This window comes from Pseudophryne corroboree, chromosome 1, assembly GCF_028390025.1.
Source record: "Pseudophryne corroboree isolate aPseCor3 chromosome 1, aPseCor3.hap2, whole genome shotgun sequence".
NCBI classification, from domain to species: Eukaryota; Metazoa; Chordata; class Amphibia; order Anura; family Myobatrachidae; genus Pseudophryne; species Pseudophryne corroboree.
Window position 1 is genome coordinate 176,553,181 of NC_086444.1, and position 27,701 is coordinate 176,580,881.

The 27,701-nt window shown below is 46.4% G+C and overlaps 1 protein-coding gene across 3 annotated transcripts in view; it reads left to right on the forward strand.

Moving 5' to 3' along the window:
- The window catches only part of RASGRF2 (Ras protein specific guanine nucleotide releasing factor 2), a 664,746-nt gene that overhangs the window by 614,121 nt on the left and 22,924 nt on the right, over positions 1-27,701 (forward strand). For all 3 annotated transcript variants that reach the window (XM_063963919.1, XM_063963920.1, XM_063963921.1), the window contains 3 exons: positions 4,203-4,263; positions 15,914-16,017; positions 19,318-19,402. In XM_063963919.1, the coding sequence (XP_063819989.1) occupies positions 4,203-4,263; positions 15,914-16,017; positions 19,318-19,402 (250 nt within the window). The remainder of the gene's footprint in view (positions 1-4,202; positions 4,264-15,913; positions 16,018-19,317; positions 19,403-27,701) is intronic.

Genomic DNA, 27,701 nt, shown 5'->3' on the forward strand with positions numbered 1-27,701 from the left:
GTCACACAAGGAAAAAATTTCCAGGGAGTGTGATCAAGTATGGAGACTTTTCTCCACATAAATATACTGGAGCTAAGGGTAAATTTATAATGCTCTAAGCTTAGCAAGACCTCTGCTTCAAGGTCAGCCGGTATTGATCCAGTGGGAAAAACATCACGGCAGTCGCCCACGTAAACAGACAGGGCGACACAAGAAGCAGGAGGGCAATGGCAGAAACTGCAAGGACTTTTCGCTGGGCGGAAAATCATGTGATAACACTGTCAGCAGTTTTTCATCCCGGGAATGGAAACTGGGAAGCAGACTTCCTCAGCACGACCTCCACCAGGGAGAGTGGAAACTTCATTGAGAAGTTTTTTCCACATGATTGTAAACCGTTGGGAAATACCAAAGGTGGACATGATGGCGTCCCGTCTGAACAAAAAACGGGACAGGTATTGCGCCAGGTCAAGAGACCCTCAGGCAATAGATGTGGACGTTCTGGTAACACCGTGGGTGTACCAGTCGGTGTATGTGTTCCCTCCTCTGCTTCTCATACCTAAGGTGCTGAGAATTATAAGACGTAGAGGAGTAAGAACTATACTCAAGGCTCCGGATTGGCCAAGAAGGACTTGGTACCCGGAACTTCAAGAGATGCTTACAGAGGTCTTATGGCCTCTGCCGCTAAGAAGGGACTTGCTTCAGCAAGTACCATGTCTGTTCCAAGACTTACCGCAGCTGCGTTTGTCGGCATGGCGATGGAAAGCCGGATCCTAAAGGAAAAAAAAGGCATTCCGGAAGAGGTCATTCCTACCCTGGTCAAAGCCAGAAAGGAGGTGACCGCACAACATTATCACCACGTGTGGCGAAAATATGTTGCGTGGTGTGAGGCCAGGAAGGCCCCACAAAGAAATTTCAACTCGGTCGTTTCCTGCATTTCCTGCAAACAGGAGTGTCTATGGGCCTCAAATTGGGGTCCATTAAGGTTCAAATTCGGCCCTGTAAATTTTCTTCCAGAAAGAATTGGCTTCAGTTCCTGAAGTCCAGAAGTTTGTCAAGGGAGTATTGCATATACAAACCCCTTTTTTGTGCCTTCAGTGGCACTGTGGGATCTCAACGTAGTTCTGGGATTCCTCAAATCACATTGGTTTAAAACCAGTCAAATATGTGGATTTGAAGCATCTCACATAAAAAGTGACCATGCTCTTGGCCCTGGCCTGGACCAGGCGAGTGTCAAATTGGTGGTTTTTTCTCAAAAAAGCCCATATCTGTTTGTCCATTCGGACAGGGCAGAGCTGCGGACTCGTCCCCAGTTCTCTCCCTAAGGTGGTGTCAGTGTTTCACCTGAACCAGCTTATTGTGGTGCCTTGCACCTACTAGGGACTTGGAGGACTCCAAGTTGCTAGGAGTTGTCAGGGCCCTGAAAATATGTTCCAGGACAGCTGGAGTCAGAAAATCTGACTCGCTGTTTATACTGTATGCACCCAACAAGTTGGGTGCGCCTGCTTCTAAGCAGGCGATTGCTCGTTGGATTTGTAACACAATTCAACTTGCACATTCTGAGGCAGGCCTGCCACAGTCTAAATCGGTTAAGGCCCATTCCACAAGGAAGGTGGGCTCATCTTGGGCGGCTGCCCGAGAGGTCTCGGCATTACAACTCTGCCGAGCAGCTATGTGGTCAGGGGAGAACACGTTTGTAAAATTCTACAAATTTGATATCCTGGCAAAAGAGGACCTGGAGTTCTCTCATTCGGTGCTGCAGAGTCATCCGCACTCTCCCGCCCGTTTGGGAGCTTTGGTATAATCCCCATGGTCCTTTCAGGAACCCCAGCATCCACTAGGACGATAGAGAAAATAAGAATTTACTTACCGATAATTCTATTTCTCGGAGTCCGTAGTGGATGCTGGGCGCCCATCCCAAGTGCGGATTATCTGCAATACTTGTACATAGTTACAAAAATCGGGTTATTATTGTTGTGAGCCATCTTTTCAGAGGCTCCGCTGTTATCATACTGTTAACTGGGTTTAGATCACAAGTTGTACGGTGTGATTGGTGTGGCTGGTATGAGTCTTACCCGGGATTCAAAATTCCTCCCTTATTGTGTACGCTCGTCCGGGCACAGTACCTAACTGGCTTGGAGGAGGGTCATAGGGGGAGGAGCCAGTGCACACCACCTGATCCTAAAGCTTTACTTTTTGTGCCCTGTCTCCTGCGGAGCCGCTATTCCCCATGGTCCTTTCAGGAACCCCAGCATCCACTACGGACTCCGAGAAATAGAATTATCGGTAAGTAAATTCTTATTATCTGCCCCACCTGCACTGCACATGGTTTTGTCCATTAGAGGAAAATGTTGTTTTGCAATCAACCTTGAATTAGGCCCTTTAAGCTGTGACATGCACAATCAGTAAAAATTTAGTTGACAGGTTATGTAGTCCTCCGCTAACCCAATATACACACATATGCTAGGTACACACTATACCAGTGTTTCCCAACTTTGAGACACACTAACAGTGCAGGTTTTAGTGATATCCATGCTTGAGCACATTTGGTTGAAGCAAAATAACTACTGCAAGTACTAAAGGGGTATGTCTACTTAAATGGAGCCTTTAATCTGAAATCAACTATTTGCCAACATCCCTCACTCCCCAGTTACTTCTGGATCAGCGTGTGTGTGCAATATGTGTGTCAGTGAGTTACAAATGTCAGGTATTGTATATTAGGAGGAATAATGTACCTCTACTACTTTAAACGATCATGAAATCCTGTATCCTTCCTTTATTGATTTGTATAGCCATGAAATCCTTGGTGCTGTATAATTTCCTAAGAACCATCATCATATAATTATCCTATATGTACTTACCTTCTCTTATACAAGCTTACGTTTTGTTGGCGCTAATGGTGCAATCCACACACTCAAGGACCGGTGCTCAGCAGCAACTTACATCTCAAGCACATTTGCTGGTCTACAGACCCCAGTGTGGGCTAATGTGTATTAAAACTATTAAAATAATTCAGTGTACAGATACACACTCGCCTGTCCACTTAGTCTAAGGGTGTGTACACATGGTGAGATTCTTGCTATGCCCGATTTTCACTTGCGATTTCCCTTGAACTCCCCGGAGCCCAGCACCACCGATTTCGACTAACTTTTCTTGAGATATGGACTATGTGTGCTTACGATTTTGGCTTATGTGAGATTTTGGCTTATGTGAGATGTCATTGACATGTGAGATGAACTAGATAGTACACCGATCTAGCAAGGATTGACTTGCCTGCACAGTCTATCTTTTCTTGCGATGCCGACCTGGCGGGACCACGCATCGGGATCGCAAGGTGACTTTCACCTTGCGATCTGCACTAACTTTTCTTGTGATTTTGACTATATAGTCAAAATCAAAAGAAAATATCTCACCATGTGTACACACCCTAAGGGTAGACTAAGATAGACTGTGCAGGCAAGTCAATCCTTGCTAGATCGGTGTACTATCTAGTTTATCTCACATGTCAATGACATCTCACATAAGCCAAAATCGTAAGCACACATAGTCCATATCTCAAGAAAAGTTAGTCAAAATCGGTGGTGCTGGGCTCCGGGGAGTTCAAGGGAAATCGCCAGTGAAAATCGGGCATAGCAAGGATCTCACCGTGTGCACACACCCTAAGCCCTCCACATTTCACATTAGAATCGGTAAATAAATGATTTGTCAAATACTTGCAGCATAGATCTGAGTAAGACAATTTATTTAATAACAATACTAGAACTTACATTGAAACGTGATCATCTGCTCAGCAAAGCTAATAATTAAAATTAAATTAAATTAGCTTAATTTGTGCAGAGGGCACCTAGATCTATCTTAAGGATGAATGCTGTCAAGAACTTAAAGTGCAGGTTCCACCAATATGTATAGACATCATGCGGCTGCCCACAGCTGGCACTTAACCAGTTCCCATACAAAGAAAGTGCGTATGATATAGGACCTTTAAAAGTGAGAAACCAGAGTTTGATATTATACCCTGGGGGAAATAGACAGCTAGTGTACTGCCTGACAGAGAGTCACAGCATTATTCAAATGACTAGTAAAGAAAACCAACAGACAACTGTCTTAAATTACAATTTAATGGATACAGGCTTTAGAGGTAAAACATATTTAATAAGCAATCTGTTTGATGGGTATATGTGCAAAATGTTAAATGTTAAATATGTACTGATTATTTGTTTTATCAGTGCCCTTTCCCAAGATGAACAAGATGATTGTCATCTGAGTATGGAAGACATAATTGCCATGGTGAGTTCCCTGATGTCTTACGTGTACATACAGATGTGTCCTCCCTTGCTGTTGCTGCAGTCACGTGAAACAGACCTTCTGGTCACGCCTAGTCCTGAGTGTGTTTACTATTGCTGAGCGTCTTTTCATGCATCTTTTCCTCAAAAAATGCATCTTATTCGCGCGTATTCATGGAAAATACTGTGATGTAGCATTTCGTATGCAGATACAGCTGGAGTCGCGCGCACACAGGGAAAAATTACTCTCAGTGCTGGTCAAGTCGCATTGGAGCTGGCGGCTCTCATGCATCCTGTGTTCCGCGGCTAGACCGTGAAGGATGCATCTGTATTTCTCTGACGTCCTAGTGGATGCTGGGAACTCCGTAAGGACCATGGGGAATAGCGGCTCCGCAGGAGACTGGGCACAACTAAAGAAAGCTTTAGGTCACCTGGTGTGCACTGGCTCCTCCCACTATGACCCTCCTCCAAGCCTCAGTTAGATTTTGTGCCCGGCCGAGGTTGGATGCACACTAGGGGCTCTCCTGAGCTTCTAGAAAGAAAGTATAGAATTAGGTTTTTTATTTTCAGTAAGACCTGCTGGCAACAGGCTCACTACAGCGAGGGACTAAGGGGAGAAGAAGCGAACCTGCCTGCTTGCAGCCAGCTTGGGCTTCTTAGGCTACTGGACACCATTAGCTCCAGAGGGATCGACCGCAGGCCCAGCCTTGGTGTTCGGTCCCGGAGCCGCGCCGCCGTCCCCCTTACAGAGCGAGAAGCAAGAAGAGGTCCGGAAAATCGGCGGCAGAAGACATCAGTCTTCACCAAGGTAGCGCACAGCACTGCAGCTGTGCGCCATTGCTCCTCATACACACTTCACACTCCGGTCACTGAGGGTGCAGGGCGCTTGGGGGGGGCGCCCTGAGCAGCAATAAAAACACCTTGGCTGGCAAAAATACCACAATATATAGCCCCAGAGGCTATATATGTGGTAAATACCCCTGCCAGAATCCAGAAAAAAGCGGGAGAAAAGTCCGCGAAAAAGGGGCGGAGCTATCTCCCTCAGACACACTGGCGCCATTTTCTCTTCACAGTGCAGCTGGAAGAAAGCTCCCCAGGCTCTCCCCTGCAGTTTTCAGGCTCAAAGGGTTAAAAAGAGAGGGGGGGCACTAAATTTAGGCGCAATATTATATATACAAGCAGCTATTGGGGAAATTTCACTCAGTTATAGTGTTAATCCCCACATTATATAGCGCTCTGGTGTGTGCTGGCATACTCTCTCTCTGTCTCCCCAAAGGGCTTTGTGGGGTCCTGTCCTCAGTCAGAGCATTCCCTGTGTGTGTGCGGTGTGTCGGTACGGCTGTGTCGACATGTTTAATGAGGAGGCTTATATGGTGACGGAGCAGATGCCGATAAATGTGATGTCGCCCCCTGTGGGGCCGACACCAGAGTGGATGGTTAGGTGAAAGGTATTAACCGACAGTGTCAACTCCTTACATAAAAGGGTGGATGACGTAACAGCTGTGGGACAGCCGGCTTCTCAGTCCGCGCCTGCCCAGGCGTCTCAAAGGCCATCAGGGGCTCAAAAACGCCCGCTCACTCAGATGGCAGACACAGATGTCGACACGGAGTCTGACTCCAGTGTCGACAAGGTTGAGACATATACACAATCCACTAGGAACATCCGTGACTTGATCCCGGCAATAAAAAATGTGTTACACATTTCTGACATTAACCCAAGTACCACTAAAAAAGGTTTTTATGTTTGGGGAGAAAAAGCAGGCAGTGTTTTGTTCCCCCATCAGATGAATGAATGAAGCGTGTGAAAAGCGTGGGTTCATTTCTAAAAAGTTACTGATGGCGTACCCTTTCCCGCCAGAGGATAAGTTACGCTGGGAGATATCCCCTAGGGTGGATAAGGCGCTCACACGGTTGTCAAAAAAAGGTGGCACTGCCGTTTTAGGAACGGCCACTTTGAAGGTACCTGTTGATAAAAAGCAGGAGGCTATCCTGAAGTCTGTATTTACACACTCAGGTACTAGACTGAGACCTGCAGATCGTGCTGCTGCAGCGTGGTCGGTGACCCTGTCAAACATGAGAACATATTAAAGACGTCGTCTTATATATGAGGGATGCACAGAGGGATATTTTGCCGGCTGGCATCCAAAATGAATGTAATGTCCATTCTGTCAGGAGGGTATTAGAGACCTGTCACTGGACAGGTGATGCTGACTTTAAAAGGCGCATAGAGATTCTGCCTTATAAGGGTGAGGAATTATTTGGGGATGGTCTCTGGGACCTCGTATCCATTACCTCAGGTTTCCTCACAGACTAAGAAAGCACTGTATTATCAGGTACAGTCCTTTCGGCTTCAGAAAAGCAAGCGGGTCAAAGGCGCTTCCTTTCTGTACAGAGACATGGGAAAAGGGGAAAAAGCTGCACCAGTCAGCCTGTTCCCAGAATCAAAATTCTTCTCTCGCTTCCTCTGAGTCCACAGCATGACGCGGGGGCTCCACAGGTGTAGCCAGGTACGGTGGGGGGCCGTCTCAAAAATTTCAGCGATCAGTGGGCTCGCTCACAGGTGGATCCCTGTTTCATTCAAGTAGTATTTCAGGGGTACAAGCTGGAATTCGAGATGTCTCCCCCCCGCCGTTTCCTCAAATATGCCTTGCCGACAACTCCCTCAGGCAGGGAGGCTGCGCTAGAGGCAATTAATAAGCTGTATTCCCAGCAGGTAATACTCAAGGTGCCCCTACTTCAACAAGGACGGGGTTACTATTCCACACGGTTTGGGGTACCGAAACCGCATGGTTCGGTGTGACCCATTTTATATTTAAAATCCTTGAACACATACATAAAAAAATTCAAGTTCAAGATGGAATCGCTCAGGGCGGTTATTGCAAGCCTGGACGAGGGGGATTACATGGGATCCCGGGACATCAAGGATGCTTACCTGCATGTCCCCATTTACCATCCTCGCCAGGAGTACCTCAGATTTGTGGTACAGGATTACCATTACCAAGTCCAGACACTGGCGTTTGGACTGTACATGGCACCGAGGGTGTTTACCAAGGTAATGGCCGAAATGATGATACTCCTTCGGAAAAAGGGAGTTTTAATTATCCCGTACTTGGACAATCTCCTTATAAGGGCAAGGTCCAAGGAGCAGTTGCTAGTCGGGGTAGCACTATTTTGGAAAGTGCTACAACAGCACGGTTGGATTCTAAACAGTCCAAAGTCACAGCTGGTTCCTACGACACGTCTACTGTTCCTGGGGATGGTTCTGGACACAGAACAGAAATAAGTGTTTCTCCCGGAGGAGAAAGCCAAGGAGCTGTCATCTCTAGTCAGAGACCTCCTGAAGCCAAAACAGGTATCGGTGCATCATTGCACGCGAGTCCTGGGAAAAATGGTAGCTTCCTACGAAGCAATCCCATTCGGCAGGTTCCATGCAAGAACTTTTCAGCGGGACCTGTTGGACAAGTGGTCCGGATCACAGCTTCAGATGCATCGGCTGATAACCCTGTCTTCAAGGACCAGGGTATCTCTACTGTGGTGGCTGCAGAGTGCCCATCTTCAAGAGGGCCGCAGGTTCGGCATACAGGACTAGGTCCTAGTGACCATGGATGCCAGCCTTTGAGGCTGGGGGGCAGTCACACAGGGAAGAAACTTCCAGGGACTTTGGTCAAGTCAGGTGACTTCCCTACACATAAATATTCTGGAACTGAGGGCCATTTACAATGCCCAGAGTCAGGCAAGGCCTCTGCTTCAAAACCAGCCGGTACTGATCCAATCAGACAACATCACGGCAGTCGCCCATGTAAACCAACGGGGCGGCACAAGAAGCAGGATGGCGATGGCAGAAGCCACAAGGATTCTCCGATGGGCGGAAAATCATGTGTTAACACTGTCAGCAGTGTTCATTCCCGGAGTGGACGACTGGGAAGCAGATCTTCTCAGCAGACACGACCTCCACCCGGGAGAGTGGGGATTTCATCCAGAAGTCTTCCAAAGGATTGTACACCATTGGGAAAGGCCACAGGTGGACATGATGGCGTCCCGCCTCAACAAAAAGCTATAAAAGATATTGCGCCAGGTCAAAGGACCCTCAGGCGATAGCTGTGGACGCTCTGGTAACACCGTGGGTGTACCAGTCGGTTTATGTGTTCCCCCCTCTGCCTCTCATACAAAAGGTACTGAGAATAATAGGAAGGCGAGGAGTAAGAACGATACTCGTGGTTCCGGATTGGCCAAGAAGAGCTTGGTACCCAGAACTTCAAGAAATTATATCAGAGGACCCATGGCCTCTGCCGCTCAGACAGGACCTGCAGCAGCAGGGGCCCTGTCTGTTCCAAGACTTACCGCGGCTACGTTTTGACGGCATGGCGGTTGAACGCCGGATCCTAAAGGAAAAGGGCATTCCGGAGGAAGTCATTCCTACGCTGATTCAAGCCAGGAAAGATGTAACTGCAAAACATTATCACCGCATATGGCGAAAATATGTTGCTTGGTGTAAGGCCAAAAAAGGCCCCAACAGAAGAATTTCAACTAGGTCGATTTCTGCATTTCCTACAAGCAGGAGTGTCTATGGGCCTAAAATTAGGCTCCATTAAGGTACAGATCTCGGCTCTGTCGATTTTCTTTCAGAAAGAACTAGCTTCAGTACCTGAAGTTCAGACATTGTAAAAGGAGTGCTGCATATTCAGCCCCCGGTTGTGCCTCCAGTGGCACCTTGGGTTCTCAACGTGGTGTTGAGTTTCTTAAAATCACATTGGTGTGAGCCACTAAAAACCGTGGATCTAAAATATCTCACGCGGAAAGTGGTCATGTTATTGGCCTTGGCTTCGGCCAGGCGTGTATCAGAATTGGCGGCTTTGTTATATAAAAGTCCTTATCTGATTTTCCATATGGATAGGGCAGAATTGAGGACTCGTCCCCAGTTTCTCCCTAAGGTGATATCAGCTTTTCACTTGAACCAACCTATTGTAGTGCCTGCGGCTACTAGGGACTTGGAGGATTCCAAGTTACTGGACGTAGTCAGGGCCTTGAAAAATTATGTTTCCAGGACGGCTAGAGTCAGGAGAACTGACTCGCTGTTTATCCTGTATGCACCCAGCAAACTGGGTGCTCCTGCTTCTAAGCAGACTATTGCTCGCTGGATTTGTAGCACAATTCAGCTGGCGCATTCTGCGGCTGGACTACCGCAGCCAAAATCTGTAAAAGCCCATTCCACAAGGAAGGTGGGCTCATCTTGGGAAGCTGCCCGAGGGGTCTCGGCTTTACAACTTTGCCGAGCTGCAACTTGGTCAGGGGCAAACACGTTTGCTAAATTCTACAAAATTGATACCCTGGCTGAGGAGGACCTGGAGTTCTCTCATTCGGTGCTGCAGAGTCATCCGCACTCTCCCGCCCGTTTGGGAGCTTTGGTATAATCCCCATGGTCCTTACGGAGTTCCCAGCATCCACTAGGACGTCAGAGAAAATAAGATTTTACTCACCGGTAAATCTATTTCTCGTAGTCCGTAGTGGATGCTGGGCGCCCATCCCAAGTGCGGATTGTCTGCAATACTTGTATATAGTTATTGCCTAACTAAAGGGTTATTGTTGAGCCATCTGTTGAGAGGCTCAGTTATATTCATACTGTTAACTGGGTATAGTATCACGAGTTATACGGTGTGATTGGTGTGGCTGGTATGAGTCTTACCCGGGATTCAAAATCCTTCCTTGTTATGTCAGCTCGTCCGGGCACAGTGTCCTAACTGAGGCTTGGAGGAGGGTCATAGTGGGAGGAGCCAGTGCACACCAGGTGACCTAAAGCTTTCTTTAGTTGTGCCCAGTCTCCTGCGGAGCCGCTATTCCCCATGGTCCTTACGGAGTTCCCAGCATCCACTACGGACTACGAGAAATAGATTTACCGGTGAGTAAAATCTTATTTTCTCTGGTGTTAAAGACTGCAAAACCAAAGCTCTATTGCTCTCGCCATGGAACAACTTATTTTATTCCACTGGGCTGATTTAACAATTGCTGCTAGTCCAAGCAGTAACCTTTGTTGCCACTGCCTGTGGTGAGGTTGCAGATCTTTCATAAACCATTGGTCAGATTTCTGAGTGGTGAAGATACAGTACCAAGAACAAAGGTCCAGTCACAGAGTCATATTGCATGCTGTAGCAACTTGCTTTTATCTATATTACATGTATGTACGCAATTCATTTATAGTGGTAGCAGACTAAGGCAATCTTGTGGCGGCGATCAGATGGCCACAACTTTACTTATTTCATAGTATGCCATAGACTAATACAACTAAGGTGATAGGTAGCTGACAAGTAATACAAGACAAGCTCTACAGTATTCTCAGGACATTTACACACAGTACACAGAGAGCATTCCACAGACTTATATACAAAACAAGAGAACTTTAGTCACAACTACACATCATAACCCCGTAATCTATGGTGGTGATATAGTGAAGGGGTGTGAAATGGCATCCCAGTGTTCAGGATGCTGGCGGTCAGAATCCTGACACCGCATCCCAGTAGTGAGAATCCCGATAGTTGTTCGTAAGGGCTGTAAGCCTACGCCTTACCCTCCCCGCAGCCTAACCCTAACCTCCCCCTGATACTTACGTTCATGTCAGCTGTTTAGATTCGGAGCAGTTTTGAGATTCTGCCTCCGGTCTTCTGTCGGCCGGCATCCTGAGCATCGATATGCTAACTACCAGGGACATGCGGATAGGTAATGGCTGGGGAGGCACTGACTAGTACTAGATCCAGATTTATACACAATACATGAGCTCAAGGGGTCATGTGGCCATTATACAAAGGTGCAGCATTGTATACTGCTGGTAATTTGGGGAGTTTTGATTAAATATGTGCAGAAAAGATAGGCCTCATCTGTCACAGACTTTTTACTCCAGAGTTTTGACTATAAAAATGATTAGAATAATACCATGAAGATATTTATAATATATTCTTTATATTTTTCATTTACTTTATACAGTCAAAACTCCATTGTATGACAGGAAAGGCTCTGCCTCACCTCACCACACGTCACTGCTAACTACCTCCCTGTGCAGTCGTGCATATAGGGAAGGGGAGATGGTCTCTTGCACCATTCTGAGGCTAATGCCAATGACAGTTTTGTTGGCTTGCGTAATATCATTGGCCGGCACAAGTGTCAGCTTGCAGGTGCGTGGACCCCCGCATTAGCTGAATGGAATCTACCCACAAATTCAGCCACTTTGCGTCTGACTCAGAGTTCACCCCTTATGTCTAGGATGGAAGCTCCCCACGCACATATGCAGCGAAGGAGCACAGTTACCAGAACAGAAGGGAAATAGCAATTCTTGTGTGAATATATATTAATGCTGCCCATACATTAGGATGGGCAGAATTACTGCCCATCCTACGACACCCTCACCCCCGACAGCTCTCCGGCATGCTATAGATTGTACGGTACGGCACCGTAGAATCTATTGTCCCTTCGCAATTGCCGGCGGACGGAATTGACTGATCATATGTGCAGCACATATGATCAGTTGATGCAATGTAAGACCCGCGGGGTCGCACATCGCATCGTATTCACACCCAAAACATGCACAATGTGCATGCAATGGGTTGAATGACTGGTCAGTATTGTGTATTCGTACACGATATTGACCCAGTGTATTGCCAGCATTAATCTGACAAACCACAAAAAGTACCATGAAATGATGGGGGGAAGAGAACATCCCTGATACATGTCATTAGCAGTACGAAATGTGTCTGACAACGTTCCATTTATCTCACAGTACTGTATTCCAGATTCCTGTAATGGGCCAATAATTTATACCTGAAAATCTATCCTTCCCTACTCTAGTCAATCCCATAAACAGCCAAAAAATCCTATTAAATGCTTTTTGTGCAGCAATAGTTAATAAAACGACAGGTAGTTTTTGGAGAATTACATGGAAAATGGGTATATAATTCACGGGTCTATTCATGAAGCAGTGAAAAGTGTGGAGAAGTGAGCCAGTAGAGAAGTTGGTCATGGCAACCAATCAGTGTTAAGGTAACATTTATAAAGTGCATTCTCTATAATTATACGTAGCAGCTAATTGGTTACCATGGGCAACTTTTCCACTGGCTCACTTCTCCACACTTTTCACTGCTTCATGAATAGACCCCTCAGTCATAAGTGTGGCGACGTGATTTTGGAAGGATAAAGAAATGAGTGGTAAAAGTTTGAGAATAAAAAAGAACAGAGTCAAATAAAGTCATAAAGTTTGGCTACCTTGGAAGAAAGAGCAGTTCCTGTTGTCACGCTTTATATTATTGGGAAACCATCCTGACATGGTATCTTCCAGAAACTTGTCTGCCTTAGGGGGTCATTCCGACCCGTTTGCACGCTGCTTTTTTTCACAGCAGTGCGAATGGGTCCGAACTGCGCGGGCGTCAATGCACAGGTACGTCGTTGCCCGGTGACGGCCGTTACCAGGCAGCAACGAGATCAACGAGGAAAGCGTTCGTAGCGGCAAACGCAAGAAGATTGACATCAGGAAGGCGTTCATGGGTGGCAACTGACCGTTTTCAGGGAGTGGTGAGGAAAACGCAGGTGTTTGCGGGGCGGATGGCTGACGTCAATTCCGGGACCTGACAGGCTGAAGTGATCGCAGTGGCTGAGTAAGTTGAAAGCTACTCAGAAACTACACAAAACTTTTTTGCCCAGCTCCCCTGCACATGCCTTCATACACTTGCTAAGCTAAAATAATGCTTGCTAACATCCTCTCCATACAGTCCAGATAACCTCACATTTTGTCTTTCAACATTGCTGGGTGATCATATCATACAACCAATTAAGAACCTAGCAATCTGGTGGACCATTATGCAACTGGTAGCATCTATCCTTGTGTATCGGTGCCTATTTCCCTATAGATTGTAAGCTTGCGAGCAGGGCCTTCCTACCTCTATGTCTGTCTGTCATTGCCCAGTTTTGTTCTATAACTTGTTCTAATTGTAAAGCGCAGCGGAATATGCTGCGCTATATAAGAAACTGCTAATAAATAATAAAATAATAATAAATACACTCCCCCATAGGCGGCGTCTATCTGATCGCACGGGCTGCAAAAAATTGCAGTGTGCTATCAACTCGGAATGACCCCCTTAGTTCTCAGTTATGTGAATAAGTAAACCCTTACTGTTCTGGTCTTCTCTTCCTCTTTACCAAATGTAAGGAAGGGCTAGTAGTAAATCTGCATGGGGAGGTTTTTTTTTTTTTTGTAGACAACACGCTAATTTTACACTAGGCAAATGGGCGTATGCATGAATGCCATAAGGTGGCTGTAATTGTCATGGATCACAACACTCTAGCATCATATTGTTCATGTATAGCCCCCTATTCGTTTAGGTAATACCTGGGATGTACTGTAATTAAAAGTTCTAAAAAAAAAGGTGAAAAAAATAACTGTTCATAGTTGTTTTTCTGATAGTTAATGATTTTGATGTATTATTATTTTATTATTTATACCATGACACTGTGGGTGGGGCTGATTCTGAGTCAGACACAAGTGACAGTGCGGATGTTTCTAATGGATTATTGCTTACTGTACATCAGAGCTGGCCAAACCAGTCCTCGAGATCTACCAACAGTTCACATTTTCCAGACCACCTAGCTGGTGCACAGGTGTACTCATTACTAATTAAGATGTGCTGAATTCATTCCTAACTGGCAATTCTAGAGATCTCCAGGAGGCCTGGAAAACATGAACTGTTGGTAGATCTCGAGGACCGGTTTGGCCAGCCCAGCTGTACATTGCACTAAATAAATAAATAGGTGACTGCACTAAATCAGACTATACGTTGCGATGTAACCTTACGACTCTGACTATGGGCCATATTTAATAGCTGTTGAAAGCTGCCGTCTTGTCGGAAAGACTGCAGCTTCCGACAGATTTCTGTCGGAAGGGGTTCCGACCTATTCAATTTGGCCAGTTTTTTTCCGACAAGTCGGGAATTCCCAACTTGGTGGAAAACACGTGGATCAGTGTAATAGGTGCTGATCCATGTGCTTCTGTCTAAAACGGGGCCAAATCCGACAGGTTTTATCCCCCTTTCCGACAATCTCAATCCAACTTTAAAAAAAGTCGGATTGAGCAGGGTGTCCCCCCGGCCAGGTTCCTCACTCCCGGCAGCGCCACCCCCCGCTGTCGCAGACATCACCCCCCGCCGCCGCAGCGCATATCGCACCTTGTGTACACAACTTGCGATACCACTGCCCGCTCCCGTGGGGTCGGTATCGCAAGAAAAGATAGACTGTGCAGGCATATATTGTGTACAATCTCGTGCATAGAGGGTCATTCCGAGTTGATCGCACGTAGCAACTTTTTGCTGCTCATGCGATCAACCTGACGCCGCCTATGGGGGAGTGTATTATAGCATAGCAGGGCTGCGAACGCTTATGCAGCCCTGCTATGCTAAAAAAGTTTCAAGTAAAACAAGACCAGGGCTGCAGTTACTCACCCAGTGCGACGGATCCAGCGATGAAGGTCCCGGTCCTGACATCAGACATCTGCCCTCCAAACGCCTGGACACGCCAGCATTGGACTCACCACGCCTGGAAAACAATGGGTATCCGCCCCGGAACGCCTCCCGCCTGTCCGTCTTCTTGCGATCGGCGCTGCAATCACATTTCTCGCTGGCGGCGGCGTTGCCCGGCGATGATAGTCGCCAGGCAATGACGCGCGTGCGCAATGCATCTGCCGCACATGCGCATTTCTGACCCGTTCGCACTGCACCGAAGAACCGCTGCGTGCGAACGGGTCGGAATGACCCCCATAGTATAGTCAAAATTAGCACTTAGTCAAAATCTCACATAGTAAAAATCTCAAGTAAAGATAGTCAGTATTGGGGGTTCAGGGCTCCGAGGAGTTCAGGGGAAATCGCAAAGTCAAGATCGGAGATAGTCAATATCTCACCGTGTGTATGCACCTTTAAACACCCGGACGGAGTTTGCTAGTGGGTACGGCAATCTCGCAAACACATGGAATTGATCCATCTCATGTGAGTGGAGTGGGTGTGTTGGCCGACTTCAGTGCTTGGTCGCAGCATCCAGACAGTGATGGGATGTCTGTTTCTGATGGATCTTGCACCCAGCACGGGGCTAATGTAAGTCCTGTACTAATAATGACGTACAGGTAAGAGCAGTGGGCAGAATAGGCTCACGCAAGCAGTCATACAGATTATTAATACTCGAGTGGATTCTCACACCACCACAATGTAGAGAGCAGCCAGACGGAAAAGCAGCCGCAGATGCGACTCAGAATCAGCCCCTGTATGTATTAATGATTTGAAAAGTACCATAGAAACGTAGAATTTGACAGCAGATAAGAACCACTTGGCCCATCTAGTCTGCGATAAATACATGTACACGCACACATTTTCACACTAGGGTTAATTTTTGTCGGGAGCCAGTTAACCTACCAGTATGTTTTTGGATTGTGGGAGGAAACCGGAGTACCCGGAGGAAACTCACGCAAGGGAGAGTATTATAATAATAATAATATACAAACTCCACATAGTTAGGGTCATGGTAGTGGGGTAGTATTTGTGACGGTGTATACAGGCTTACAGTATGTGTTACATATTCCTGCTGATGCTCATTGCCTGGAGTGTTACTAAATGAATCTGTGTTTTGTTGTGCAGTCAGAAAGACCCCGACCGGAAGGTTTGGAAACACTGTCAGCAATGGAACTGGCAGAGCAAATCACTCTGTTGGATCACATTGTCTTTAGGAGCATACCATACCAGTAAGTCATTATTCCTGTGTGCCAGACTCAGAGCATGACAATAGTGTGTTTGTTGTGTATTACAAGTCATTATTCCTATGTGCTAGACTGAGAGCATGACAATAGTATACTCTGTATTACAAGTCATTATTCCTGTGTGCTAGACTCACAGCATGACAATAGTGTATTGTGTATTACAAGTCATTATTCCTATGTGCTAGACTCAGAGCATGACAATAGTGTATTGTGTATTACAAGTCATTATTCCTGTGTGCTAGACTCACAGCATGACAATAGTGTATTGTGTATTACAAGTCATTATTCCAACAGTATGTGCCAGACTCAGAGCATGACAATAGTGTGTTGTGTATTACAAGTCATTATTCCTATGTGCTAGAATGAGAGCATGACAATAGTGTACTCTGTATTACAAGTCATTATTCCTTTGTGATAGACTCACAGCATGACAATAGTGTGTTGTGTATTACAAGTCATTATTCCTACAGTATGTACCAGACTCATAGCATGACAATAGTATGTTGTGTATTACAAGTCATTATTCCTACAGTATGTACCAGACTCAGAGCATGACAATAGTGTGTTGTGTATTACAAGTCATTATTCCTATGTGCTAGACTGAGAGCATGACAATAGTGTATTGTGTATTACAAGTTGTTATTATTACTATGTGCTAGACCAGTGTTTTTCAACCACTGTGCCGCCAGCGGTTGTCAAGTGTGCCGCCGCCGCCGCCAGAGATCCCTGCTGCCGTCTTCACTATATAATGACCGCATAAGAGCTGCCTCCGCTGCCCGATAGTGATACTGATTTATAGTATCACTATCGGGCAGCGCAGGCAACTCTTCCGCGATCATTGTATAGTGAAGACGGCAGCTCTCCTGCGGGCCCGCCCGTGACCCCTACGACGTGGCGTGACTCGTAGGTCACGTACAGATCACCATCCCACTGGGTAGCATCTAGTTTCCCTTTGTGGCCCGTGCTGCTCTGCTCCTCACTGCTCCTGCCGCTAAGGGGGAAAAGAAGAAAAGGTTTGGGGCAGTGCTTTATGACTATGACAGACAGTGTGTGCAGTGCCATTACTATGGGGGACAGTGTGTGTGGTGGCGTTACTATGGGGGTCAGTGTCTCTGGTGGCATTACTATGGGGGACAGTGTGTGTGGTGGCGTTACTATGGGGGTCAGTGTCTCTGGTGGCATTACTATGGGGGTCAGTGTGTCTGGTGGCATTACTGTGGGGGTCGGTGTGTATGGTGGTATTACTATGGGGGTCAGTGTGTGCAATTACTATGGGGGACAGTGTGATGGCATTACTATGGGGGAGCAATGTGTGGAATTACTGTGGCAGACAGTGTGTTCAATTACTGTGCATTATTTTAATAACTACTGGGGACAATGTGTGTGTGTTTTTCCCCTTGGGGACAAATATGTTTGTTTTATTTCCCTGTGTGTGATTTTTTTTTTCCGTGGGGTACCGATGGTGTGCCTTGGCAATTTTTAAATCTTGTTCGGTGTGCCGCGAACTGAAAAAGGTTGAAAATCACTGTGCTAGACTCACAGCATGACAATAGTGTGTTTTGTATTACAAGTCATTATTCCTATGTGCTAAACTCAGAGCATGAGAATAGTGTATTCTATATTACAAGTCATTATTCCTATGTGCTAGACTCACAGCATGACAATAGTGTATTGTATATTACATTATACCGACATCTGAATCCCAAGCGGTGGAATGCCGGCAGGGGGGCGAGCGCAACGAAGCCTCTTGCCTGGCATCGGTATTGTGACAGCCGGGATCCCGACTAGCGGTATGCTGACCGCACACCTGTATTACAAGTCATTATTCCTATGTGCTAGACTCAGAGGATGAGAATAGTGTACTCTATATTACAAGTCATTATTCCTGTGTGCTAGACTCAGAGGATGAGAATAGTGTACTCTGAATTACAAGTCATTATTCCTGTGTGCTAGATTCAGAGGATGAGAATAGTGTACTCTGAATTACAAGTCATTATTCCTATGTGCTAGACTCAGAGGATGAGAATAGTGTACTCTGTATTACAAGTCATTATTCCTATGTACTAGACTCAGAGGATGAGAATAGTGTACTCTGTATTACAAGTCATTATTCCTGTGTGCTAGACTCAGAGGATGAGAATAGTGTACTCTGTATTACAAGTCATTATTCCTGTGTGCTAGACTCAGAGGATGAGAATAGTGTACTCTGAATTACAAGTCATTATTCCTGTGTGCTAGACTCAGAGGATGAGAATAGTGTACTCTGAATTACAAGTCATTATTCCTGTGTGCTAGACTCAGAGGATGAGAATAGTGTACTCTGTATTACAAGTCATTATTCCTGTGTGCTAGACTCAGAGGATGAGAATAGTGTACTCTGAATTACAAGTCATTATTCCTATGTACTAGACTCAGAGGATGAGAATAGTGTACTCTGAATTACAAGTCATTATTCCTATGTACTAGACTCAGAGGATGAGAATAGTGTACTCTGAATTACAAGTCATTATTCCTATGTACTAGACTCAGAGGATGAGAATAATGGGGGTAATTCCAAGTTGATCGCAGCGGGAAATTTTTTAGCAGTTGGGCAAAACCATGTGCACTGCAGGTGGGGCAGATATAACATGTACAGAGAGAGTTAGATTTGGGTGGGTTATATTGTTTCTGTGCAGGGTAAATACTGGCTGCTTTATTTTTACACTGCAATTTAGATTGCAGATTGAACACACCACACCCAAATCTAACTCTCTCTGCACATGTTATATCTGCCCCCCCCCCCCTGCAGTGCACATGGTTTTGCCCAATTGCTAACAAAGTTCCTGCTGCGATCAACTCAGAATTACCCCCAATGTACTCTGTATTACAAGTCATTATTCCTGTGTGCTAGACTCAGAGGATGAGAATAGTGTACTCTGTATTTACAAGTCATTATTCCTATGTGCTAGACTCAGAGGATGAGAATAGTGTACTCTGTATTACAAGTCATTATTCCTATGTACTAGACTCAGAGGATGAGAATACTGTACTCTGAATTACAAGTCATTATTCCTATGTACTAGACTCAGAGGATGAGAATAGTGTACTCTGTATTACAAGTCATTATTCCTATGTACTAGACTCAGAGGATGAGAATAGTGTACTCTGTACAAGTCATTATTCCTGTGTGCTAGACTCAGAGGATGAGAATAGTGTACTCTGTATTACAAGTCATTATTCCTATGTGTTAGACTCACAGCATGACATTAGTTTGTTCTTTATTAAAAGTCATTATTTTGTTTTCAGAGAATTCCTTGGCCAGGGGTGGATGAAACCAGATAAAAGTGGGAGGACTCCATATATTATGAAGACCAGCCAGCACTTCAACAATGTGAGTCTACATTTACATGTCACATATATTTTATATATATATATATATATATATATATATATATATATATATATATAGTATGTATGGTAAACTAAAGATCAGGTTATAGGCTCAGGTCTTCAGCAAAGCAAGGATATGTGTGAATAGATATATTGGGGTTGCAGGTTTGCAAAAGTGAGTTTGTATCATGAAACTTGCATACACTGAAGCAGTGCTCACACCAGATAAATCTACGATACAATCAGGGGCGTCGGAATGGGGGGGCAAGGGGGCAGCTCGCTCCCCCAAACATGAGAGAAGTGCCAATACTAGGGCAGAGGAGCGGCGGGCAGCTAGGTGTGACGCACCTGTGTACTAGCGCCTCTGCCCCCGCTCACGCTGGCACTGGGAGTGCTGTGGTTGGACAACCCCTTGCGCATCTGTGGACAGCTCCGTATCATCCTCAGTGCTGATTAAGGGGGGTCCCAGGGGGGGTAAGTACCCCGGGCCCCACTCTCTAAGAGCCCCCCGGAGCTGCTGTATAGGGATCATCCAGCAGACTCCCAGCAACAGCAGCGGAAGCTGCTGTTGGAGCTGCTGCTGACGGCTGAGCCTGGCGGAAAGGAGAATCATCCCGATGCCTGCTCTGTACCCGCCGCGAAAGGCAGCGCTGTGTGCTCCGGTGCTACTCCTGCAGTTCCTGTGACTACAAGAAGATGCCAGCGTTGTGCATTTGACATTGGGGCTGCGGAGGAGGAGCGGGAAGCTGCCTGACTTTGGGTGCACTCCAGTCAGCAGAGGTCAGTGTATAAAGACATGGGGGAGGGGGGTTCATTAAATATAATTTAGAAGTGATAGTGAGTGCCGTTAATTAAATATGTATGAGGTGGGATCATTATATATTTAATCTGTGGGGGATCATATGTAAGGGATGGGGTAATCATTAAATATATAAGGGGCTGATGTGCTGGAGTGTGTGTGTGAAGTCCGTATATGTGTCTGTCTATATGGGTATGTATATTTCTCATACGTCCTAGAGGATGCTGGGGACCACATCAAGCCCTGGGCAGCAAAAATATACCTCAAACTGGCTAAAAGGGTGCGCCATTGCGGGGGTGGAGCTTCTTCCTCAGGCAGCCAGCACACTACTCAGCACCATTTTCTCTCCTCAGGCTGCAGAGAACACGCTGGTCCTCTCCTCCACTTCTGACAAGTACAGGGTGCTATTAAGGGGGGGCACAAAGCGATTGTGGTGCATTTAATAGTGTGAATTACTGTTTAAAACCGCTATTTGGCTGTGGGCATACTGTGTTCACAGGCATAGCATACTGGCGCTGGGATTGTGAACTGCCTGCTCCTATACTGCGTCCCTCTGACAGATTTTACTGTGGGTCTGTCCCCAAATAAGTCCCAGTGTGTCTGTGAGTGCGCTGTACACGTGTGAGGCAAGGAGTTCCTCCCCAGAGGAAGCCATTTTAGGGACACAGACTGGTAATGTGGTGGCGCTGCTGGCACACCAAGAGCCTGCATGGGTGAAAGAGATACGTGACAGTATGCATCTGATTAACCGAAGATTAGATAAGTCTGAATCTAAGGCTGCATGCTGGAGAAAATCTGTGGAAGATGTGATTTTTCAGGATGCTGTTATTCCTTATGCAGGCGGCCCCTCTGGGACACATAAGAGACCATTTGCAAATGTTGTAAACACTGATACCGACACGGACTCTGATTCTTGTGTCGACGATAGTGACTCCAGAGAGATAGATCATAAATTGGCAAAAAGTATACAATATATGATTGTGTCTATAAGGGACGTGTTGGAGGTTACAGAAAACCACTCTTGTACCTCAGGGAGAAGGCTTATTTATGTAAGGAAAAGAAATCCAAAGTCACATTCCCTCCTTCACACGAACTAAATGCTCTTTTTGAAGTGATGTGGGTATATCCTGATAAGAAATTTCGTATTCCCAAAAGGATTCAGATAGCTTACCCTTTCCCGGCTGAGGACAGGAAAAAATGGGAGTCACCCCCTGTGTTAGCCAGTGCGCTTTCCAGGTTGACAAAGAAGGTAATTCTCCCTGCACCTGGCACGGCTTCACTTAAGGAGCCGGCAGACCGCAAAATGGAAACGACATTGAAATCCATTTATGTCACCAATGGTACACTGCTCAGGCCCACTATTGCCTGCGCGTGGGTGAGTTGCGCTATTGAAAAATGGTCAGAATGCGTGTCATCAGAAATTGACACGATTGATAAGGATACTCCTTAAGTTAGGGAATATCCAGGATGCTGCTGCCTACATGCTGGAAGCAATGAAGGATATTGGACTCTTGAGTTCACAAGCCGCTACCATGGCAGTATCGGCTAGGCGGGCGTTGTGGATTCGCCAGTGGAACGCGGATGCAGATTCCAAAAGAAACATGGAGGCGCTTCCATATAAAGGTGAGGCCTTATTTGGCGATGGCCTGGATGCGTTAGTCTCGGCGGCTACGCAGGTAAGTCGACATTTTTGCCCTCTGCGCCTGCACCGGCAAAAAAGACCTATCACCCGCAAATGCAGTCCTTTCGGCCCAATAAATACAAAAGGACGAGAGGTTCCCCCTTCTTTGCAGGTAGGGGAAGAGGAAGGGGAAAGAAGCCCACAGCGGCTCCAGGTTCCCAGGAGCAGAAGTCTACCCCTACTTCTGCCAAATCCTCAGCATGACGCTGGAGCTCCCTTGCGGGAGGCCGCTCGGGTGAGGGCACGTCTCAAACTCGTCAACCAAGGTTGGATTCTGTCTGGCCTGGATCCCTGGGTGTTGCAAATAGTATCCCAGGGGTACAAGCTGGAGTTTCAAGACGTTCCCCCATGCCGATTTTTCAAATCGACCTTGCCAGTTTCTCCGCCAGAGAGAGAAGCAGTAACAGCGGCAATCCAAAAATTATGTCAAGACCAGGTCATAGTCCTGGTACCGTAGTCACAACAAGGGTGGGGTTTTTATACAAGCCTCTTTGTTGTTCCGAAGCCGGACGGCTCGATCAGACCGATCCTAAACCTAAAGGATCTGAATTACTACCTGAAAAGGTTCAAGTTCAAGATGGAATCACTTGCCAGTCTGGAGGAGGGGGACTACTTGGTGTCGGTGGACATAAAGGATGCTTACCTGCATGTTTGCATCCTCCTCACCAGGCTTATCTGAGATTTGCGGTTCAGGATTGCCATTACCAATTCCAGACGTTACCTTTTTGCCTCTCCACAGCGCCGAGGGTATTCACCAAGGTGATGGCGGAGATGATGGTCCTCCTTCGTCAGAAAGGAGTCAATATAATTCCTTATCTGGACGATCTCCTGATAAAGGCGAGATCCAGAGAGCAATTGTTACAAAACAAATCACTCTCTCTGTCAATACTCCAACAACACGGGTGGATCATAAATTACCCAAAGTCACAGTTGGAACCGACAACAAGGTTGTCTTTCCTCGGGATGATTCTGGACACAGAAGTTCAGAGAGTATTTTTGCCGTTGGAAAAGGCGGTGGAAATACAGAAAATGGTAAAACAGATACTGAAACCATCCTGTGTGTCAATCCATCAGTGCATTCGGTTGTTGGGGAAGATGGTGGCGGCCTACGAGGCCATACAGTTTGGCAGGTTCCATGCCAGAGTATTCCAGTGGGACCTGTTGGGCAAGTGGTCGGGGTCACACCTACACATGCACCGAAAGATAATCCTGTCGTCAAAAACCAGGATTTCGCTCCTGTGGTGGTTACACAGCTCTAACCTACTAGAGGGACGCAGATTCAGGACTGGGTCCTGGTAACCACGGATGCAAGTCTCCGAGGCTGGGGAGCAGTCTCTCGGGGAGTGAACTTCCAAGGACGTTGGTCACATCAGGAAGCCTGCCTTCACATAAACGTGCTGGAGCTAAGAGCCATTTACAACGGCCTTCAACAAGCGGTACATCTTCAAGACCGTCCCGTGCATATCCAGGCAGACAATGTAACAGCAGTCGCATACATAAACAGGGCGGAACGAAAAGCAGAGCGGCAATGGCAGAGGCGACAAAAATCCTCCGCTGGGCAGAAAAACATCTACAAGCTCTGTCGGCAATATTTATTCTGGGGGTAGACAACAGGGAAGCAGACTTCCTCAGCAGACACGATCTCCATCCAGGAGAGTGGGGCCTCCACCAAGAAGTCTTCGCAGAGGTGACAAGTCTCTGGGGAGTTCCTCAAGTAGACATGATATCATCTCGTCTCCAGAAGATGCTTCAGAGATATTGTTCCAATAGCAGTGGATGCACTGGTGGCCCAGTGGGTATTCCGGTCGATGTATGTCTTCCCTCCACTTCCGCTGATCCCAAAAGTACTCAGGATCATAAGAAAAACAAGGGTTTGCGCAATCTTCATTGCCCCAGACTGGCCAAGGAGGGCTTGGTACCCAGATCTTCAGCAGTTGCTCATAGAAGATCCTCGGCCTCTTCCTCCTTGCGAGGACCTGCTGCAGCAGGGGCCGTGCGTGTACCAAGACTTACCGCGGCTACGTTTGACGGCATGGCTGTTGAGTGCCGGATCCTAGCCAGGAAGGGTATTCCTAAGGAAGTCATCCCCACCCTTATTCAGGCCAGAAAGGGAGTAACGTTGAAACATTACCACCGTATTTGGAGAAAATATGTGTCTTTGTGTGAATCCAAGAAAGCTCCTACGGAAGAGTTTCACTTAGGGCGTTTCCTCCATTTTTTACAGGATGGTGTGGAGGCGGGCCTCCGATTGGGATCAATCAAGGTCCAGATTTCGGTCTTGTCAGTGTTCTTCCAAAAACAATTGGCCTCTCTTCCAGAGGTTCAGACCTTCGTGAAAGGGGTTCTGCACATCCAGCCTCCATTCATGCCTCCAGTGGCACCATGGGACCTTAACGTGGTATTGCAGTTCCTTCAATCGGATTGGTTTGAGCCTCTACAAAAGATAGAGTTGAAGTTTCTCACTTGGAAAGTGGTGATGCTTTTGGCTTTGGCATCTGCAAGACGGGTGTCTGAATTGGGGGCCTTGTCTCACAAGAGCCCTTACCTGATCTTCCGTGAAGATAGGGCAGAGTTGAGAACTCAACAACATTTTCTTCCTAAGGTGGTTTCATCTTTTCACATAAACCAACCTATTGTAATGCCAGTAGTTACTGATACATTCACTGAATCAAAATCTCTAGATGTGGTTAGAGCTTTGAAAATCTATGTTGCTAGAACGGCTCATATACGGAAAACAGAGGCCCTGTTTGTCCTGTATGCTCACAACAAGATTGGGTGTCCTGCTTCCAAGCAGACTATTGCACGGTGGATCAGAAATCCGATTCAGCAAGCTCATACTACGGCTGGATTGCCGTTACCGATGTCGGTGAAGACCCATTCCACTAGGAAGGTGGGCTCATCCTGGGCGGCTGCCCGGGGGGTCTTGGCATTACAACTGTGCCGAGCAGCTACTTGGTCAGGGTCAAACACATTTGCTAAGTTCTACAAGTTTGACACCTTGGCAGATGAAGACCTAAAGTTTAGTCAATCGGTGCTGCAGGGTCATCCGCACTCTCCCGCCCGCACTGGAGCTTTGGTATAAACCCCATGGTCTTGATGTGGTCCCCAGCATCCTCTAGGGCGTATGAGAAAATAGGATTTTGATACCTACCGGTAAATCCTTTTCTCCTAGTCCGTAGAGGATGCTGGACGCCCGTCCCAGTGCGTACTTTACCTGCAGTTTAGTTATTCGGGTTACACAAGTTGTGTTATCTTAGTTTCAGCATGTTGCTGCAATTGTTTCATGCCTGTTGGCATGTGTTATGTCGAATGCCATGTGTGCGGCATGGTTGAGGGTGTGAGTTGGTATGTATCTCACTGCTAGTATTAAAGTAAGTCCTTTCCTCGAAATGTCCGTCTCCCTGGGCACAGTCCCTATAACTGAGGTCTGGAGGAGGGGCATAGAGGGAGGAGCCAGTTCGCTCCCAATGAAAAGTCTTAAGAGTGCCCATGTCTCCTGCGGATCCCGTCTATACCCCATGGTCTTGATGTGGTCCCCAGCATCCTCTACGGACTAGGAGAAAAGAATTTACCGGTAGGTATCAAAATCCTATTTTATATATATATATATATATATATATATATATATATAAAACATGCAGTATCTCCACTATGTGGAAAAGACAGCACTCTCCAGATTAAATTTTCAAAAATCAAAAAAGCGAATATTTATTATAAAGTCTATCTCACAGTTTTCCAGGAAATGTCCAACGTTTCGGTCCACACCGGGACCTTTTTCAAGGTATACAGCAACAAAACATCCAGTACAGCAGTGTAGTATAAGTCAAATCAAGTAGGGAAACTGGAGCACCGAATGAGCCTCACAGGCCCCTATTGTATACCCTAGAATTGGCGCCATTCCCGCCTCCAAAATGACTGGGGGCATGGTGGAACGCAAAACATCACTTCCGGTAACACCGGAAGTGAGTCGCGCTATATTAATAAAATATACAGACTCTTTAAATGTCTTTGTATACCCTTGGTTTGGAGCAGAATGCTCACAAGTAGCCGGGTTCCAAGGGGGAGCTACTCTCGGTAGCACCCTCGCGCCGGGGCCGGGAGATGCGCCCGGCAGAACGCATGCTGGAACGCAGGCGTCACTTCCGGTATTGACCGGAAGTGAGCCGCGCCAGCAGCCGGACAGCGGAGTTTAACTAGTCTGAATAGGGCATCATAAGCAGACCTGTAATAGGGTACGCAACAAAGGGTAATATATAATATTAAAGTGACGCCATTTACATTCAGCTAAAGAGGGTCCATAGTGGACCGCAGACATTATTTCCGGCGATACCGGAAGCGGGCTGTATCATACTGTGTATAACATGAGTAAATGTCCAGATTGCATTTACTTCTTAAATAGGCAGTGGGCTAAGGGTCCATATGTGTTTACCCATTAATAATGGGTCTCTCAGTAGGGTCAATATGGATAGGGTATATATAGAGACCTGTGAGATCACTTCAGGTTAAAACTTGCGTGTATAGTGCTATAGCAGAAAAGTGCACATAATTACAACAGTGATGTTAAACTAATCATACTAAACATACTGATAACATAATGTGTGTTCACAAGGGTACACTGAATAGGGTATTAATTAACATTAAGGTTCAAGGTTATTTCAGAAAAATTGACAACGGATTATTTTCATTCATGCCCCTAGGGGCAATAGTGTCCAATCTGTAAATCCATGAGCTTTCTCTCTTCTTGAGCAGCAGGGTACGGTCTCCCCCTCTAGGTGGTGGGGTTATCCATTCTATAAGCTTCGATCTGAGGTCCGATACCTGATGTCGTGATGTCATAAAATGTCGGGCTACTGGCAATGTCGCTGTGCCAGTTGTGATTGCTTGGTGGATGGAGGTTCTGTGGTTGGCCATCCTATCTCTGAATCGCCTGGAGGTCATCCCAACATAGTAGAGTCCACACGGGCAGGTTAGGATATAGATGAGGTGGTCCATCAAACAGTGTAGTCTGTATTTAATCGCTATTGGACGTCCAGAATGGGGATGCGGAAAAGATGATCCTGTGAGCATACCTCTGCAGGTGGTGCAGTCTGTACACTTGAAGCAACCTGGGCGTTGTTCATGAAGCCATGTATGTGTCGTGGAGGGACTGTGTTCAATCAAGGGTCTCATCAGTAGCTGTTTCAGGTTTGATGCTCTGCGATAGGCCATCATCGGGGGAGTACTTTTTTTCAGTTTAAGGTGGTCATCTGTTGTGAGGATCGGCCAATGTCTACAGATGGACCTGGCGATCTTGTTTGATTGATTACTGTATGTGGTAGTAAATACCATCCGATTTGCAGTTGCTGTACCCTGTGTGTTGGTGGTCGGCTCGGCAGACTTCTTCCTGGCTTTCAACAGGCACCCGGATACTATTTCCTTCTTGTAGCCTCGTTGTATAAATCGCGTGGTCATCTCGGATAGCTGGCTCTCCATGGTGTCCTTTTCTGAATTGTTCCGCATCACCCTGAGGAATTGCGAAACTGGGAGGTTGTTTTTTAAGGCTGGTGGATGTTGGCTACTAGAGAGTAGCAGAGTATTTCTGTCTGTGGGTTTTCTATACAGACTAGTGATAATACGGCCCTCAGCCAAGGTGACAGTTATGTCCAAAAAATTGATGCTATGCGGGTCACTCTGACAGGTGAATTTAACCGGGCTATCAAGACCATTCAAGGAGCTCACCATCTGGTTAAATGTGTCTTTGCTACCTTTCCATATTAAAAAAATGTCATCTATGAAACGTTTATAAAATAATATCTCAGTCAATACCGGAAGTGACGCCTG